General features: G+C 43.9%; 1 protein-coding gene across 2 annotated transcripts in view; it reads right to left on the reverse strand.

Annotated features, from left to right (window-relative positions):
* FSTL4 (follistatin like 4) overlaps positions 1-17639 on the reverse strand; it is a 314392-nt gene that overhangs the window by 196029 nt on the left and 100724 nt on the right. For both annotated transcript variants that reach the window (XM_053991316.1, XM_053991315.1), the window contains exon 3: positions 9815-9950. In XM_053991316.1, the coding sequence (XP_053847291.1) occupies positions 9815-9950 (136 nt within the window). The remainder of the gene's footprint in view (positions 1-9814; positions 9951-17639) is intronic.

Below are 17639 nucleotides of genomic sequence, written 5' to 3' on the forward strand. Positions count from 1 at the left end.
AAACTGGCTTTAAAACAACACTGTTTCAAAAGGTATTGCATTCCCAGGCAACACCATCTGCTTATACTAATGCTGAGACTTCAGAGGAATAAATATTTAATTCCACGCAGTAACACTATTTATGGGTTAATTACAAATACGTCCAAATTTCCATCATTTGAGTTACTTCTTGCAGCCAGTATTAGAACTAGTGGAATGGAAGATCATCTGGAGTACCCCTGTTGTGGAGACAGGCAGAGAGAGAGGTGAGGTTGTTCAGCCTGGAGAAGAGAAGGCTCTGGGCACCACATGCTGTAGGTCCCCACTGACTGCCCACAGAAATGCTTCTTTCTGCCTCCTGCCCCCTCCCAGAACCTCCTGGAAAGTCCCAGGGCAGGATAGAGCCACAGCTGAGGTCTCCTCCAGCCCAGGAGCCACCTCACATCACCCATGTCCTGCCCAAACACGGTGACAGTTTATACTGTCCTTTGTCATCACTCGTGCAGGGAGCAGATGCTGCTTCTCCTTCCTTCACACAACCAAAGCTGCCTTCCTCAAAACAAAGCTTCCAGCACATCAGAGAAGAATCAGAATACCAGAAACGGTCTCCTTGGCAGCCTTCAAGTCAGCTGAAGGGGATAATAAAAAAAAAAGGGTATTTGCTTATAAAAATACTGTCATTATTCCCTGTAGGATACCACCTCAGTGATCTTGAGCAATACATAAAATGGCATTCAGGATTAATACAGACTTCAAAGCATTTATCCTCTTTATGTAGCAGAGCTCTGAGTTGTGCAGGCAGTTATACTCCAGGGACCTCTCTGAGCTTTTCAAAATATTAGTTTGAGAGGTGGGGCATGGGAATAAAAAAAAAAACCTCAGCTACAGCTGCTATCATTAGGCCTGTGTACATGCAATATATGCAAAAGCAAAGAATACTTTTAAAGTTCCCCAGAGTCCCTCACACTAACAAGCTGTTTGAATTCTCTGCAGTTCAAAAGCTTAGAAATACTAAAACTAATTACAACTATTATATTGATCAAAAGGAAATAGACTATCAAGGCTCTATTAAACAAACATCCAAGTTTGATCTCACTTTTATAAAATGCCCTTTTGTTATTTCCATGTCTGCACAGACATCATGAAAGACAAAGGATGGTCTTCAAAGTTTCCCTTCTTTTATTCTGTTCCCTTTATAATTGTAAACTCTGATGAATATAAACTATCCAAAAAACCAGATGCTGGGTTCAGAAGAAAAGCTTGTTGGAACTGCAGTGGGAGAACACCAGGTCAGGCTGCAAGCCGCCACTTCTTGTTCCTGGGAAAACAGCAGCACTTGGTTTGTCTCCCAAAACATCTCTTCCCTGGAAAAACCTCCAATGACACTGAGAATGCTCAAGATTTCAGGAAATGGAAAAATGCCTGGCAGCCACAGCAGGGCTTGAAGTACAGTACAAAAGGGTAGCAGCTCCAGGTAGACTTCTCTTGAAGATGATACTGATCTCAACTTAAAAAAAAACACATAGAGGTTTCAAAGATTTTAATAGTGTTACCAGTAGAGAACCAAACTATTTTGATAAAAATGACACCAAAGTTCTTGAATGCATTGCCTGAGGAATACTTTGCTGCAGAAGCCATAAAGCAGATGGTTATAAATGAGACTTATTTCATGGGCACCATTTAATGACTGCAAATTCCTTTAACTAAAAATCTAATTTTATCAGAGCATAAATCATCTGCTTTGAAGGAAAAAAACTGTTTTGGATTTTCCATTCCTTCTAAAAAGCTTCTTCATGTACCGCTTTAAATAGCATTTCATTAGTGCAATACAACAGTTTTATTTGTCAAGGCTCACTTTTAGCACCTATTTCCTACCTTTTAATGTTAGTCAATTGCGTACAGAATGAAAGGTCCTTCTGTTGTGTATCTGAAGTGCCTAATCACTATGTGGAAATCTATGTAGTATGTTTGCTTCAGGATTGCCTTTCACCAGACATGTAGCTAAAGAAAATCTGCATCTCTAAAAGACTGAGCACCCCAGAGTATGATAAATATTTCTACCTGGATTAGGAAGGGTGAAAATCAAAATCAAACAGAGCTCAGTACCTGCTGTCACACTGCTTCACTCCCCTGTAGCTGCAGCGTGTTGTACCAGCACCTGTGTGAACCTGATGCCATTTAACAACTGGTTTGCACAAAGCCCTTTTCTGTCAGATTTCATTCATAACAAACACAGAGCATTGGGAACTTCATTGTGCAGAGTTAAAATACAACACAGAGGGAATACACAACACAAAACAGTGCTTGGTAGCCAGTGTGCTACAAACAGGTTTTCCAGTGGTCATTAGCAATGGATGCAAGCAGCAAAACCACTTTGGGGTTGTTTTGTATAGAATCACAGAATGGTTTGGGTTGGGAGGAACAATAAAGATCATCTTGTTCCAAACCCCCTGCCACAGGCAGAGACACCTTCCACTAGGTCTGTTCAACCTGGCCTTGAACACTTCCTGGGATGAATTCAGTACTGAGGGACTTTCACGTGGCTGTGCATTTCCCATCCCTGTTTGTTACTGGCCTCTGATCCCAGTAGGAAATGATGCTGAGCATGGATCACCAAAGCAGACACCAAGGGGATAGCAACTGCCCTCAAGCACAATAATCCATCGGATAACCTTGCAATGATTTCAGTCTCTTGCCCTTTAATACTGATTTAGATTTTGTAAAATGGCATCCCTTTTTATAACCAAAATTTAATATAGGGGACTTGGCAAAAAAAACACCAAAACTTAAAAAAAAACCTCCAAAACCCACAGCCAGCAGCAAAAAACACTAAAACAATTAATGCAGCAGAAGAAGAGATGCAGAAGAACAGGTAACACCCCAGATCCACAAGTTCCCTGCATTGCTGGCCTTACCAGACCCTTTGTGGGAGACAAGGCAGTGCAAGCAGATAAATCAAACCCAGTCCCTGCAGCTGGGCTCATGCTGGGTCTCGCAATAAATCAGATGTTACCTCTGCACACTCCTGGTCTCCAGGGACCTGCTCTCAGGATCAGCCTAACTGCTGTACAATTTCTAAATATACAGTCCTAACTCATTTAGCAAATTAATAAAGAAGTGGCTGATCCTATTAATAGATTACCATGCCATGGATTTTTTTCCTCCCTTCAGAGCCTTCTCCTCCTTCTCTCCAGTGAGGAGTCATGTAAAGAAGATAGATTTAGATCAGATATTTAGGAATAAATTCCTCCCTGTGAGGGTGGTGAGGCCCTGGCAAAGGGTGCCCAGAGAAGCTGTGGCTGCCCCATCCCTGGAAGTGTTCAAGGCCAGGTTGGAAGGGGCTTGGAGCAACCTGGAATAGTGAAAGGTGTAGGGGGATAGAATTAGACGAGTTCTGACCCAAACCCAAACCATTCTGTGAAATGACACTCAGTGCAGGGCTGGTGGGACACTCTGCACAGGGACTGGAGTATCAGCACAGTATATGACTCATACACAGCTTAGTTTGACAATCAGAATTTTCTCCCTTTTTTTTTTTTTGTGATCAGACATGAAGAAAAAATAGATCACATGCTACTGTTTGGAGAAAACTTGCTATCAGTACAGACACTGGCAATTTAGATTTGTACTGTCTGGTATGAATACAGAGGAACTCTGATGTCTCACATCACACAGTATCATCTGCTCATCCATACGGTAGCTAATTGAGATAATTACTGCATCTCTGATTTTACTCACTATTAGTTCTGGACTCCAGATGAGAAACCCTGGTATAGCTCCATAAATTTCCACCTTGCAATGGGGAAGCTCATGGGATAGCAGTTTTTAGAAACCCCAGATTTGTGGTTATACTCTTTCTAATCTAAAAACTAAGAATTCCCCTGCTTGGTGGTCAAAAGTACTTCAATTAAAACTGTCTTCCTTTAAAAACTAATGCTACAACCTTTGTTTCAAAGGGAGAATATGCTACAATTAGAAAAAAAAAATTGCTCAACATTTAGTCTTTTAAGGCTGAGTGGCTTCTGAACAGATTATCAGAAAGTTTAACCCTCTGTCACATCATAACAGAGTTAAGATTGCCTTCATTCCTTTTATTTTTGCAACATGATTTACTCTGGTCTCATTCTCTTCTTCAGAATCATACCAGCATTTTCCCATCTCAGTATGATTTTTCACAGTTGCTCAACTGTGACATGAGAAAAACTTCCTGAAATTTGATTCCTGCAGTCAGTGAGTGCCACAGCTTAGCACAGAGCCAGGCACCACAAGCCCACATCCCTCTGCTCCCAGAGACAGCATCCAAGTGCCCAAAATTCAAGGCCATTAACATCCAATGCACCACAAACTGCTCCATGCAGCAGCAGGGGGCCAGTTCTCTTGGCTGGAAGGTGACAGCCCCCAGGAAACTGGGCAAGTGCAAGACCACCAGGAGCTATCACACACTGGAACCTACCAGAAGTTTAAAAAAACATAAAGGAAACAGGATTTCTGTTCTGTAAGAGACTGCAAACAAGTGGGTTTCGTCTTCAGATCGTGCTTTAGATGCATCTTGACACTCACTATTGAGCCACTCATGTAAACCAAAATTCTTCCCATTTTCTGCTGTTACTCAAGTGTACAGCACCTGCCTTGTTCCAAATTTTTCACATTTTCTAATACTTCAAGTACAAGAGCATCCCGTAAGATACAGCATTTATTAAGCCCTCTGAGTACACAGAAGAAAGTGGAGAGGGAGGTTGAGGATGCAGAGGAAGGACCTCAACATGCCTAATAAAAATATTATCAAAACATTCCACAGGATCTTGAGCTGCAGATGCTCAGGTAACCAGCACTCAGAGCAAAAGCTTCTCATCTCCACAGGGATAAGATACCTGTTAAGATTTAGGATGCTCTACAAAAAAGCAATTACTGCTTGTTAGAGATACTACATAAATGTAGGTAACAAGGAGTGAATTATCACTACATACCAAAGTGATAGAAAAATAAACTTAAGTCTTGTCTCCCTGTACTTTCATTAATGCTTGAAGCAGCAGCAGGCTGTAGCACAGTGTAGATTTAAATTCAAATCTGATTCTTTCTTCCTTTCTCCAAACTGAAAAGCAGGAAGAACACTCAAATGGTAGATAATACATTACTATTATTAACAGTTAAAATAAATACCAGGATATTAGATCTTCAATTGAAAATTTATACACTGTGCCTGGTTTATTCCAAGCTCATCCTCTGAAATTGTGTCTGTATTTGAACTAGAAGCAAAAAACTATTATCAAAGGAGAGCCTTTGCAATTTTTTACCGTGCCTCAGAAAAAAATCCCTTCCTAGTCTGTCAGATTAGGAAACATGACTCTTCTGGAGGAATGAGCCCAAAATCACCCCTATGCTGCCCAGAATAACCTACTGTCATCTTCAGATGCAGCAGTAGGTGATGCAACATTTAAGAATCTGAATATAACTAGAAATATCAGCAATAATTGATACCCTTAGACAAGCACAGTTGAGGCTTGTGAGTGGACTCCAGAGAAAAAGGCTTTATTCTGGGCATGAGGGCACTGAAGGGCTGGTTTGATCCATCTGTTTGCTGTACATTTATACTTGGAGATTTTGAGCAGTTCAGGTGCCCATAGAATCACAGAATGGTTTGAATTCAAAGGGACCTTAAAGATCATTCAATTCCAACCCCCTGCCAGGGGCAGGAACATCTTCCACTAGACCAGGCTGCACAGAGCCCCATCCAACCTTGAACACTTCCAGGTATAGGAATCTATGTTCTCCTTCAAGTAATAATTAACGAACAAAAACAATGGATAGCCAACAGAGCCAATACCTGCCAAATGCCAGCAAGAAGAAAGTTATGGTGCCTTGAAAAATGAGCACATGGAGCATCACCTGTGAGCTCTGTGCAGGGCAGCTTCCCCAGGGACACAGCTCTTCTCCCCACAGGAGCGTGGGGGGCTGTGCATGGGTTCCTGAGACTTCTTAAGTAGGAGGATGGGTGGCAAAAATAGCATGGCATGAAAGGCAAATTAAAGCAATTAAGTATTTCTAGAAACCACAGAGCAGTTATGGTTCTGTAGCCCTTCACAGAACACAGAACGCCTGCCAGCTTTCACTGTCACTGCTCAGGAGCTTGGTGACATCCAAATACTTAAAAATGCAGCACAAAACTCTCCATGTACCACAACACAGGATTGTTCTCCACTTTCACACTACCAAGCTAGGACAATATTATTCAAGCTACCCACCAGCAGTGCCCCAGAAAACATAACACAGAATTTAAATTTCCAAAATGCAGCTCTGTGATAACTTGTGTTAGAGGAGCTCTGCTCCTGGAAGGGCTGATGAAGACCTGCAGCACTGCTCTGCTCATTTTAGGTTCACAAAAGGAGATGCAAGGTCTGCCCCAAGAACCATGGCAAAACCAGCTTGGCTTCAGCATGCACAGGAAATTAGCCTCTCACAGAGAAAGCAGGGAATGGAAGAAGCTGGCTGTCAAATTTCAGTATTTAATAAGATACTTTGCAAAATACCCCAGGAAGCAGAAAAAATCAGCCTGAGCTACTAGTGTGGATTACCTAGTAGAGATTGAGCAGAATAGCATTGTTGGCTTTCCATCAGAACCTCCTGGCCAAGTTCTTATCCAAACCCAAACTCCAGGGTTATTTCAGATCCAGATTGTTTGTCTCTTTTCTGCTCCTACTGGAAACTCTCTTCACTACCAGTGGCAATGACTCAGAAAGCTACATTTTTTGAGAATTCCTTTCTAGAAGGAAGAGGTGACCCCAGATCACATCACCTGGTGTATCATGGACCACCCAAAGCCCTTCTGAGCCAGCACAGAGCTGCCCATGAATTGTAGTCACCTCTAGAACATCCAACTTGAACATGCAATCAGACTTGCTGAAGGCAGAGGCAAAAACTTGTCCAAAAACAACACCCCAGAGAAGTGAGCACTATATATCTGATATTTTGGCATATATTCCACTCAATAGGATTTAGTTCCATCAGAGTTCAACCCTGAGAAGCTTCACCCAAGTCCATATGCAGTGCCCAGAAGCTTCAAGAACTTTCCAGCAACCGCTGGAATCAGCCTATGAGACATTTCACACAACACAGTAGTAGTCTCCAAAATTAATACAAACCAGGGATGTTGCAGCTTTCCAGTGAAACATTAATGTTGTCCTTTTGTTTAATTAGGTTTTCTATTTTAGCTCTTTCAGTGAAACTGGAATTTCATACTGCATATACATATTTATTAACTATTCTAATCAGGACTAAAAATATTCCAGTAAAAGAAACCTCTTCTCAGGAACACCCTATAAACTTGAGGGGTGAAAGGCTGTGCATCAAGAAAAACACACACCATTGTTATATTAGAGGGTTGGTTTCTGATCAGAAAGCCTTGTAGTCTTATTTTCTTTAATAAATTCAAAGCACAGCTGCAATAATTCTACCACATACCATGAAGAAATTGATTTAGCAATCTGAACATAAATTAAGCAATATTTTTGATTCAGTAAACTTGTTCCTATGTAGATCAGAACAAGTATTAGTGAAGGTCAGTGACCCATACCCACATATTTGCTTTGATGAGGTTCACAGGAATTTTCCATCAGAGCAGACTTCAAAATTATTTGACCTGTAAATTAACATTTTACTCATTTTTAAAGCAGTTTTAGGGACTTGCTAGGAGCATTTCTAGTTGTGATTCAATATTTTTTAAATGCATGTTAATGGATCTATGTATTAATCAAATCATAAAATTTGGAACCTAACAAGCTTCTCTTGGATAAGGAGCTCAAAATTGAACAAAGCCCTATAATGCTAGAAAAGGATTTCAGGTGACTTATTATTAGAAAGGTATTATGAATAAACTATTTTCTGCAAGAGAAAGTAACTGCTGTTTATCTCAAAAGGTGATTATCTCAGTTTCACTGACCTACCTGAAAGCTATGCTCAGAGTTTGCAGATTAATTTTGGTGTTTGGTGCCACACTGTAAAAACACTATTTCTTGTGGAAACAAGTTTTCTGAACAGATACTTTTTTCAAAAATCTGATTTATAACTTACATTTCTTGAATCTATTTTAACTGCATTCTTTGCACATTCATAATTTTAATATTCACACTTGTTAAATTCTGTGCAAACCTGAGCAAATACATTTTTAGCGGAGATCCTTCCACCTCAAGCAAAATCAAGTAATTGGTACAATAACATTATGGTCTTTAGAGAAAGATCAAATGAATTAGTGTCTTTCAAGTAATATAATAATTCTATGATTTATGTTAAAGTAAATTGAGTAACGAATTTAATTCCTCAGAGCAACTCTTAAAAAAAATCAAAACTAATGTGAATCAGTAAAGAACGAGACTTTTAACTGCACAAGCATGCAAAATATTTAATATTTTTAAATAAAAAAGCAAAATTGATCAGAGATTCTGTAAGAACAGGTTTAACGAAGTGCCAGTGTACTACCTGAGCCTACACAGCAGCAAAATAACAGTGGAGGTGTGGAAGCAAGCTGTTGTTCTTCACTTTTACAGAACAGAGGTTGGATACCTCAAGGACAAAATACACCTGAAACACACCTCACAGCTGTAGAACATCCAACACCATTGAAATTACTTTTGAGCCCTGCTAAGCAGCACTTTTTTAATTGGCTTAAACTATAATGCAGATAACTGGGTATTTGTAGACAGAATGTGACTGGGAGAAATGGGATCCTCCAACTACAACCAAATCCCGAGGCTTAAACAGATCCAATTGCAACATGAATCCATCAAGGGCTTATCATTAGCCTGGCACTGACTGATGTGTCTGCCAGCACACAAGTGTTCAAGGCAATGGCAGCTAAAAAATAGCCAAGTGTCCTTTTCCTGTCCTTCTGCACCATCTCCCACTTTCAGACATTTGAGCAACCATTTAGGGAACATACAGGAACTAATTAAATAGCTAAAATTGTTCCAGCATTCATTCATCATGTACAGCTCAACAAAGTCACAGTGCTAGATTTTTGTGGCTTTATTCACACGTCTCAGCCTCAGACTTGTGAAAATCTGAGTGTACATCTGTGCCACAAGCAGTGCTGAGCACTGGCTCAGAAATCCAGCATCCCACTGGGACAGCTGCTCCAACACTGCTGGGACAGGGACTGCTCCATCCACACCCCTGTACAGCAGCCAGCACTGTCACCTTCAGCACTGGAAACAGGCTCAGCTGCTTCTGCACACCCTGAGCCCAGGACTGAGCACTGAGGAGGCAGTGCTGCCCTGCCCCAGTCCCAGTGCTGCAGCAAGATGGGCCCTGGGGTGGAAGGAGATCACTGCTCGCTACAGTCACTGCTCCCGGCTCCCTTTTCTATTCCTCTGTGCTTCAGAAAGGTGTCACAGCAGTAAGTCTGGAGGGAAACACTTTGGCAGTAATTTTGCTGATTCTCTCAGAACCACCTATGGCTCAGTTTTCCTTCAAAAGAGCTTTTATTAGTTTTCACCTAAATGTCCACTGACCCAAGTGAAGAGCCAGGACGGTTTGCTTGTTAAATTTAGTTTCACTGTTGTCAGCAGCCCCAGGACACGACACACTGTAAAGTCTCTGGGGCAAAGATAGCATCTCCACAACAGCCAGGTGCATAATTTCACTTTGAGATGATGTCAATATACCCAATAAGGGTAAGAGTTTCTGTTTCACTGCTTTTCACTGACCTCCTTGGGAGGTGTTTAATACAAATATACACAGATAAGCCCACACTTGTTTTCTGTGTACAATATGGAGAGCCTGACCACAGCCCCAGAACAGAAACCCAAGAGCTGTGGCTGCAGCAGCAGCAGGTGTACAGTACCTCTTGATGCAACCTCCCCGCATCCGAATGCAGGCTTCTGCTCTGGTCCACATCCATCCATCCCCTTGTGACCAGTGGGAAAACCCCCAGCAGTACAAGAGAGCACCAAAAGCTCCTTGATGTCATCATTTCAAATCTGTTAAAAAAAAAAAAAATGATAACAGTTATAGAACATTCATCTTATGAAAAAAAACCCAGCTCAGGTTTGGTAACAGAGGCTTCAGCTGACAGTGTCCATCCACACTCGGTGCCTACAGAGCTCTGCAGGCTCCAGTGTATCGGCAATGAATTCCCATATTGCAGTAGTTTTATCCCAAAACTATCTTCCTCAGGACATGCTGTTCCCAGCCTGCTGCCACACAGCACCTGCAGAACCAGAGTCCTGTGATTTCTGTAACTACTGTGGCCAGAAGCAAACCACATCTAAACATGGTTTTGTGGTACTGCAGAAGCCAAAGGGTGATTTTTATCCCTTCTCCAGCAGTACAGGGTCACTCACAGTCAGAGACTCACACCTGCACCCTCAGCAGATTTTCAGGAAAATGCCAGACACATACCTTTGCTTCTCTGACCGCTGGAGGCTCCCAGCAATGAGACAGAAAATAATATCATTATTCCCCTCTGACTTAGAGGGGGACATTGCCTTGAGCAGATACAGCCACTGGCAACCCCCTTGGCTACGATCAGGCGAGCCAGGGCTGACAGCTGACACCAGCACACAGGGACATTCATTTATCCTCCCGATGAGGATACCTGCCTGTGTTTCTCCAACCATGACAGAGGTGAGTCCCACCTGGGTCTGATTTCTGCACTCATATTCCTGTGTCCCAAGCAGAGACATTTCCAATCCCTCCCACACTCACTCCACTCAAGAGCAGCACCATTTCCCTGGCAAAAGCCTACCACAGCCCCACATCATCTGTGGGCAACTGGAAGAATCCCCACTAAATCTGCATGCATTTTGAGCGGTGGTCTTGTCTTGTGTAGTTTTTTTAATGCATTTGGAAAGAACACCAGTGCAGTTACTCAAACTGGTGTCAGACGGAACTCCTGTGTTTCACACACCACAACCCTGCACTGGTGCCCTGGAAGCTCATCCAGGAGCTGTGCTTCCTCTACAACAATAACACAACACAAGATTGTGTCATTACTTTCTACAATTAAAATACCAAAGGAATATTCAGGCCTGAAGCCATTTCTGAGATGGCTGAGGAAGGCTAAAATGGACCCATTAATGAAGCATAAGGACCCTTAATGAAGTGATGGAATTTCTACAGGATGAGGGACAGGCTGCTGCCTGGCTTGAGCCATACACATCAACAAGGAGGGTTACCTGCTAATGGCAAAATTGAGCCAAGCTGAATTAACTCACCACGACATACCTTGTCTTGACAAGACTCATTTTACAGTGTTTTCATGCCATGTATTTGCCATAGGGTATATCCAAGCCTTGGTGCATCACTCCTAATTTTGGAGCCGTGACTATTTACACCAGCAATGACAGTCTCAGGTACTTTGTTTGCTCAAAGATACCCCATCACTAGATTAAGCACAGCGTACAGCACCCACAGAGCTCAGGCAATGCCTTTTCTTGGCACTAATGTAAACACACTGAATGGAGAGCATTCAGGATGAAATCAAAATTTATTAGTCTTTCTAAATTCCAATTATGAACCTCCGATGTAACGTTACTGAGGCTACAAATAAATATTTAATAAACCAAAGTCACTACATCAATAAGAGACAAGTACATTGTTACTTTATGAATTGCTCTTGCACAGCAACATTGTTTCTCACAGGGGTTTGGGTTTTTTTTTCCTATAATAGAAGTATTTTGTGTGCTCAGTTGATGCCATCACAACAAATAACATAGCAGTTCTAGAGACCTCTGAATCATATCTTGCTTGAAATTACAATCCTAGAGCAAAACAGGGAAATCACTAGTTTAATGTATATTTAGTAAACAACTGACAGAAAGCATGAAGGATCTGTAACACCGATGAAACAGAAAGGGCAGACTACCTGATAGAAAAGCTGGTTGCTTTATAAATAGAATTTCTAGAACATCTTTAGTCAGTTTAGAAATTGCTTATTTTTATTGCATGCTGACAGCACACTAATTGCTCTCAGTCACAGTAAGAGGAGGACGCATTAATACACATTATATATCTTAATAGCCTCAATCAAGCAACAAATATGTACCATAAATATCAACCAAGAGCTTACTCTGGAGTCACACAGCATTTTCATGTCACTTGGCATCCTAAACCAGAGCTCAGCACTGCCTTACCCTGAGCTAAAGGGAAGGCTCCTTGCAGAACCCGGTCTGCAGCTACACCATACAATACAGCTCTCAGATTGCAGGTTCAAAGTTCCCTGAAGTCAACAGAAAAACTCAAATTGATTGAATAGATCCAGATCACCACTGTAAGCTCAGGCAAGTTTTACTATCCATTTCCCATCCTTGCTCGAGGGAGGGGCAGATTTGCTGGATTTGAGCTTGTATGGAGATCACTGTCCAGAGAAATCAAAGCTTGCCTATGGAAATGTCTGCATAAAACAAGCAGTTGTGCTCAAAGAATAAATATTGGCCCTTGTGATAAAGAATATACTATGCAAAGCCAGAAAGTTTACCTGAAGGTTGTGGTTTTCTCCTCTGAGCTAGAGCACCCTTCCAGCTTTCCTTGCAGCTGGCAGTGCTCTAGCAAGAATCACGCCACAAGTACAGCAGCACCAGGCTGTGCACTGTCATCTGAAGCAGCTCAAACACGACGGCAACAGCAAAACACCCAGCCCAAGGCCAGATGGGTCTGGGCAGGCACTAACACGCAGGGAGAGCCTCGAAGTTAAAGTTAATGGCTGCAATGTCTCCAGTGGAAAAACAGCAAGCAGATGCCAGCCAAAGACAAGCACAGGTCTTCAGGAACTGGCTTGGGAGCTACTCAAGCAAAAAGGGTCACCTTGAAAAACAACAGGGACCAAGCACCTTGGCCTTTTGAGTGGAGAACAGCACAAACTGTTTAAAGCATTTCTGTGAAATACAACAACCAGATCCTGCAGCGATCCCACAACTTTTTCCTCTGCAACACAAAAGTGTTACAAATTCAATTACTGTGACCACAATGAGATTAAAAAATTTACCAAAAGCAGTTATTGGTTTTGTTTCAGGGCTACTTAAATTGCAGCTTATTTGAGAAATTACTGGTTTGCAATAGCTTTCAATAATTTCTAATAAGCTTCACATCAGAAAGAGGCTGAACTTAATTACTTGAAGTTCTTACTGTTGCTATAGCAAAAAGAAAGCATTTGGACATAACTATTACCTCTATTCAAACTGACGCTATTAAAACCAGATAAGAATCTGGTCCTTAGTTCCTGCCATCAACCCTTCCAATTGCTCCAGCCTTATCTAAACAGCGTTCCCATTGCTGGCAAAATAATTTTGACATCCATAACTTCTTGTTAAGTGCTACAGAACTAAGCTACAAAATTAAGTAGAAAAGCCAATAGTTTTGGCAAGACATAATGAAACCAAATAATTATTCGGTCAGCTGTCTGCAGTTAAATACTTAAAGTTTGGGTACATTAAGAACTCATTGGAATCAGCTGTGATGTTTAAGTACAAACCGGACTTTTCATGTGAGCAAAAGCGACTTAAAAATATTTAATTCGATTAAATTTCATTTAGTAAATCTGATTAGATTTCATTTCATTTAAATTCTCCAAGACACTTCAATGCTCCAGAATAAATCTGGGGAGCACCAATCCAACAAGGACGCAGGACTACCAAGAAACTCCTGAACCTCGCAGAGATTTCGCCTCGGTTTTCAAAGCTGCCCCTACGAAACGTTCCAGAACAGCTTTGCTCGGAGGTGCCGGGCAGAGGAGTCCCAGGGCATCCGTTCGTGGCGCTGCGCTGGGCAGCGCGGCCGGTCCCGCTCCCCGGAGCATCCCGCGCGGCCACCGCCGGCCCCCGGCGCCACCCAGCGGCCAACCCGCGAACCGCCCGCCCCACGCGCGACCGCGCCGGGACCCGCAGCGGGACCCGCGGCCACCGACGGCGGCCCCGCCGGGCGAGCACTGCGGCACCGCGGCCCCCGCGCCGGCAGCCGCGTCCGCCCCATCCCACCCCACGGGCGGCACGTCCACGGTGCGAGACGCGAAGTACGGGGGAGGAGGACCCCGCTCGCAGCCCGTCCCGCCCCGCCGCGGGCACACACCTGTTACCTCGCCCGGCCCCGGGCGCGGAGTGAGCGCTCGGCGGGGCGCGGCGGCACCGAGAGACCGCCCGGCGCCCGGCGCGCCCGCGGAGCGGACAGCGCAGGGGAGCGGCGCGGGTGCCGCGAGCGGGCGGCGATGGGGATGGGGCAGCGCGGGGCGCGGCGGAACGCCGCGGGGCGCTCACCTGGGGAGGAGCCGGGGCGGGGCGGAGCGCGGCGGGGCCGGTGCGGGCAGTGCGCGGCGCGGGCCGGGCCGGCCCTATTTCTGCTCTCCGGGCCGGAGCCGCCTGACGTCAGCGCCGCATTTGCATGTTCCGCCCAATCCCGGCACCTGTGCGGGCGGCGGGCCCGCCCCGGGGTGGGGGGGCAGCGGGGACGCCCCCTCGGGCGCTGCGGGGCGGGGGCACGGGCACCGGGTGGGAGCATCCCGGCGCGCTGCCGCGGGCGCGGGGCCGTCGGGGGGGGTCAGGAACACCGCGGGATGCTCGTGGGGCCGGTGGTACCTCGGGTGCGGCTGCTGAGCCGCCCCTCGTTCTGACCCCCACCCCCGGCAGCTCCGTGCTGGGAGAGCTGCTGCGGGGCGATGATTTCTCTGGCTGCCCGGAGCTGGCGGGACCGCCGGCGCCACGCCAAGTGGCCGTCAAACGGAGCAGAGACATCGTGGGACACCGGATTGTCTGCGGTGGGACGCCGTGACTTGCCGCAGCAGGCGCTGCACGGCATTGGGCCGTTCTGGAGGTGTGCCTTCTATTCCCACATAATCATGTTTATAAAGAGAGGCAAACATTAAAATTCATTCACTCTCCTCTTCATCTCGTTTCAAAAAAAAATCAATATAATAATTTCTTATTTAGTTTTTAACAAGGATGTTTGCACGAGCAGGAGGCATGGCAGGACCACAGAACCAGAATATGTGGGGTATTTGTACCAAAGGCTGTGAGGAGGTCTAGGCAAAGGTGATGGAGCATTCAGAATTAGCAACAGGAGAGAAGCAGTCTAAAAGACCTGATAAAACATGACAAATTTTGTGTTTCTTCCTGTAAATAATCTTACAGCCTGCAGAATTAGTTTAGATTTGCTATTGGCTTCAGCGCGAAAAGGACATGACCCCCCTGATGGCTAAAGAGACATGGGCTACTCTGAAAACCGGGTCTAAGTCCAGGAGTAAATGTGCTTAGTAAAAAATCATTCCACAAAATTCAACATGAAGTTGCAGAAGTGGCTCTTTCATGACTAAATTTAGGGGATTTTATTTTTTATTTTCTCTGCAGGAAATAAGTGATCAGACTGGTTAGTTTTCCAGAACCTTTGTTTCTGGCCTGTTAAATCCAATACCACTAAAATATTTTCAGTGTTTGCAAATAAATGGAGCTTTTTCTCCCAAACCACGCACGAAGGCTCATAGGGATTTGTTATTTTGTGGTTTCCTTCTTTAGGACGATATGAAATTGCAGATTTAAGGTTTGGATTTTAAAAAGAAATCACAAATGCAATTTAAAAAATGGAGTATCCACTGTGAATTGTGCACAGGCAACATAAGAGAAGTCTTTGCAGAGTGTCCTGGAAGAAATGAGTATGTATTTCATAGGTGCCCTATGGGTTTAAGAGACCTGAGGATTTAAAAAAATAACACTGAAATCTAATCAGCAACAAATATGATATCTCCAGTGAGATCTTTTTTTCTTTCCTGAGAGAAAAAAAATTGGAAATAATATCAGTGGAGACAATTCTTCCCCATTTCCTGAAGGGAAGAAAGAAAAGTCTCTCCACTTACCAGCATCATTTATTCTATGAAAATATGTCTGTGCTGTCAATTCGAAGTATTTACTAATCTCTGTATCTCTTCAAGTCGGACATAAATACAAGATGCATTAGTAGACATCTGAAGTATCTGCACAGCCTGTGTTTATTTATATCCACACATGCTGGAGGATACAGAGTTCCTTCCCTACCAACAGCTTGCCTGGGTGATATTTGCCACCTCACTTTTGTAGCAGGAGGAACATTTTGCTCATTTTACATCATCTGATGCAGTCTTCAATGCACAGGCTGGGGCTGCTGTGTTTCTTCAAGAGGCTGGCAGCCAAGGCAGGTGGGAGAGTGGGGTGTGGGCAGTGCCACAAGCCTGCCAGGACCTCCCTGTGCCATCAGCCCTGTACCCCCAGTGAGGGGACATGGGGTCCCTCCCTGGAGCTCTTGGGGCTCACCCCCTCCTGCACCACCAGCGCTGGTCCTGCTTTCCCACTTGGTTGTGAACCTCTAAATAAGCACCCTGAGCATCTCAACAGCTAAGTAAGGAATAAATTTGCCCTGCACAGTGTAAGTGTTGGACAACTTGGCCCAACAAAGTAAAGCCTGGTCTTTCTTCAGCTCTGAGGGTGTCCATGTTCCCAAGGCAGAGGGCCCTTTCCCACCACTGACAGAAGCAGGTACCTACAAGCACTTTTAGTGACTTCTCTCACACATTTGGGTCCTGTGCATTTCTCCAGTATTCTGGTTCAAAATCTTTTGATGTTTCCAACCTTTTGCAAGTCTTGTTTATAAAAAGCAGATGGAGGCACCCCTCATCACACCCTCAACTCTAGCTCCACACCCCACTTCTGCAAACACTTTCAGTCTGTCTTGAGACCTTTAAAAGCCCTGTGGAAGTGTGTCTGCATCCCAAGAGGTGTTTTTGGATGGATGCTGTGGGAGCTTTTCAGGGAGGGAGTCAGTCATCTCCCCACTCTGGTTCACCCACCTTTGTGAAGCTGAGTAAAGCAAAAAGCTTTCTTAGAGAACTGGAGAAATAAACTGAGCAGGCTGGCAATGAAAAGGTGATAAATTCCTCATCTTCGGGGCTGGATGAGTTTGAAGCAAAATAATTGTTGCTTTCTTTTGAGCTGGGAATTGAAGAGACCCAAAAAAACAATGATTGTAGAAGAGAAGAAGAAAAAAATGAATGGCTTTAAAGACAGACTTGAGCACCTAAAAATTCTTAGGCAGAGAAAGGGGAGAAATAAGCTTTTTTTTTTCATTGAAACACAGGATAACCTGTTCACTGTAATGAGATTTAAAGCATCATCCCATTACTTCTGTTTAAAAAAATAGATATTAGAACTAGAAAACTCTGAAAGTTTAGAGGAATTGAAGCTGCAAGAGACAATAGATTAATATGATGTGGGCAAATTTGAGGACTGTGAAGAAGGAGGAACTTGTGCCAATCCCAGCCTTGTGTACTTCAGGGAGAGGAGCTGGAAATGTGCAACCTCTTGTTAGCTTTGCCTGATGGGACTTCAGGGATTTGATGAGAAATTTTAAACAGATTGGCGAGGCACAGCTCTGTGTCACTGAAGACATGATCTCATTTCAGGGTGACCATGACAGTTGGTTTAAGGAAAATAGTTTTAAAGAACAGATGATCGTCTCTTACACAGCTTTTCTTTCCTGATTTACAAAAAAACAGCACAACAGAGCAATGCAAATAGCCAAGACTCCCCGAGCTCTACTAGCAAAGGAATTAAGTGGTAACCATGTCAGCCATTTGAAGTACTTCCAAAATCTAGCAAGTGATGTTCAGAAGAAGAGAAGAAGGCTTCCTCTTTGAAAATTCAAACCTTTAACAT

Source organism: Vidua macroura, chromosome 15 (genome assembly GCF_024509145.1).
Source record: "Vidua macroura isolate BioBank_ID:100142 chromosome 15, ASM2450914v1, whole genome shotgun sequence".
Taxonomy (NCBI): Eukaryota; Metazoa; Chordata; class Aves; order Passeriformes; family Viduidae; genus Vidua; species Vidua macroura.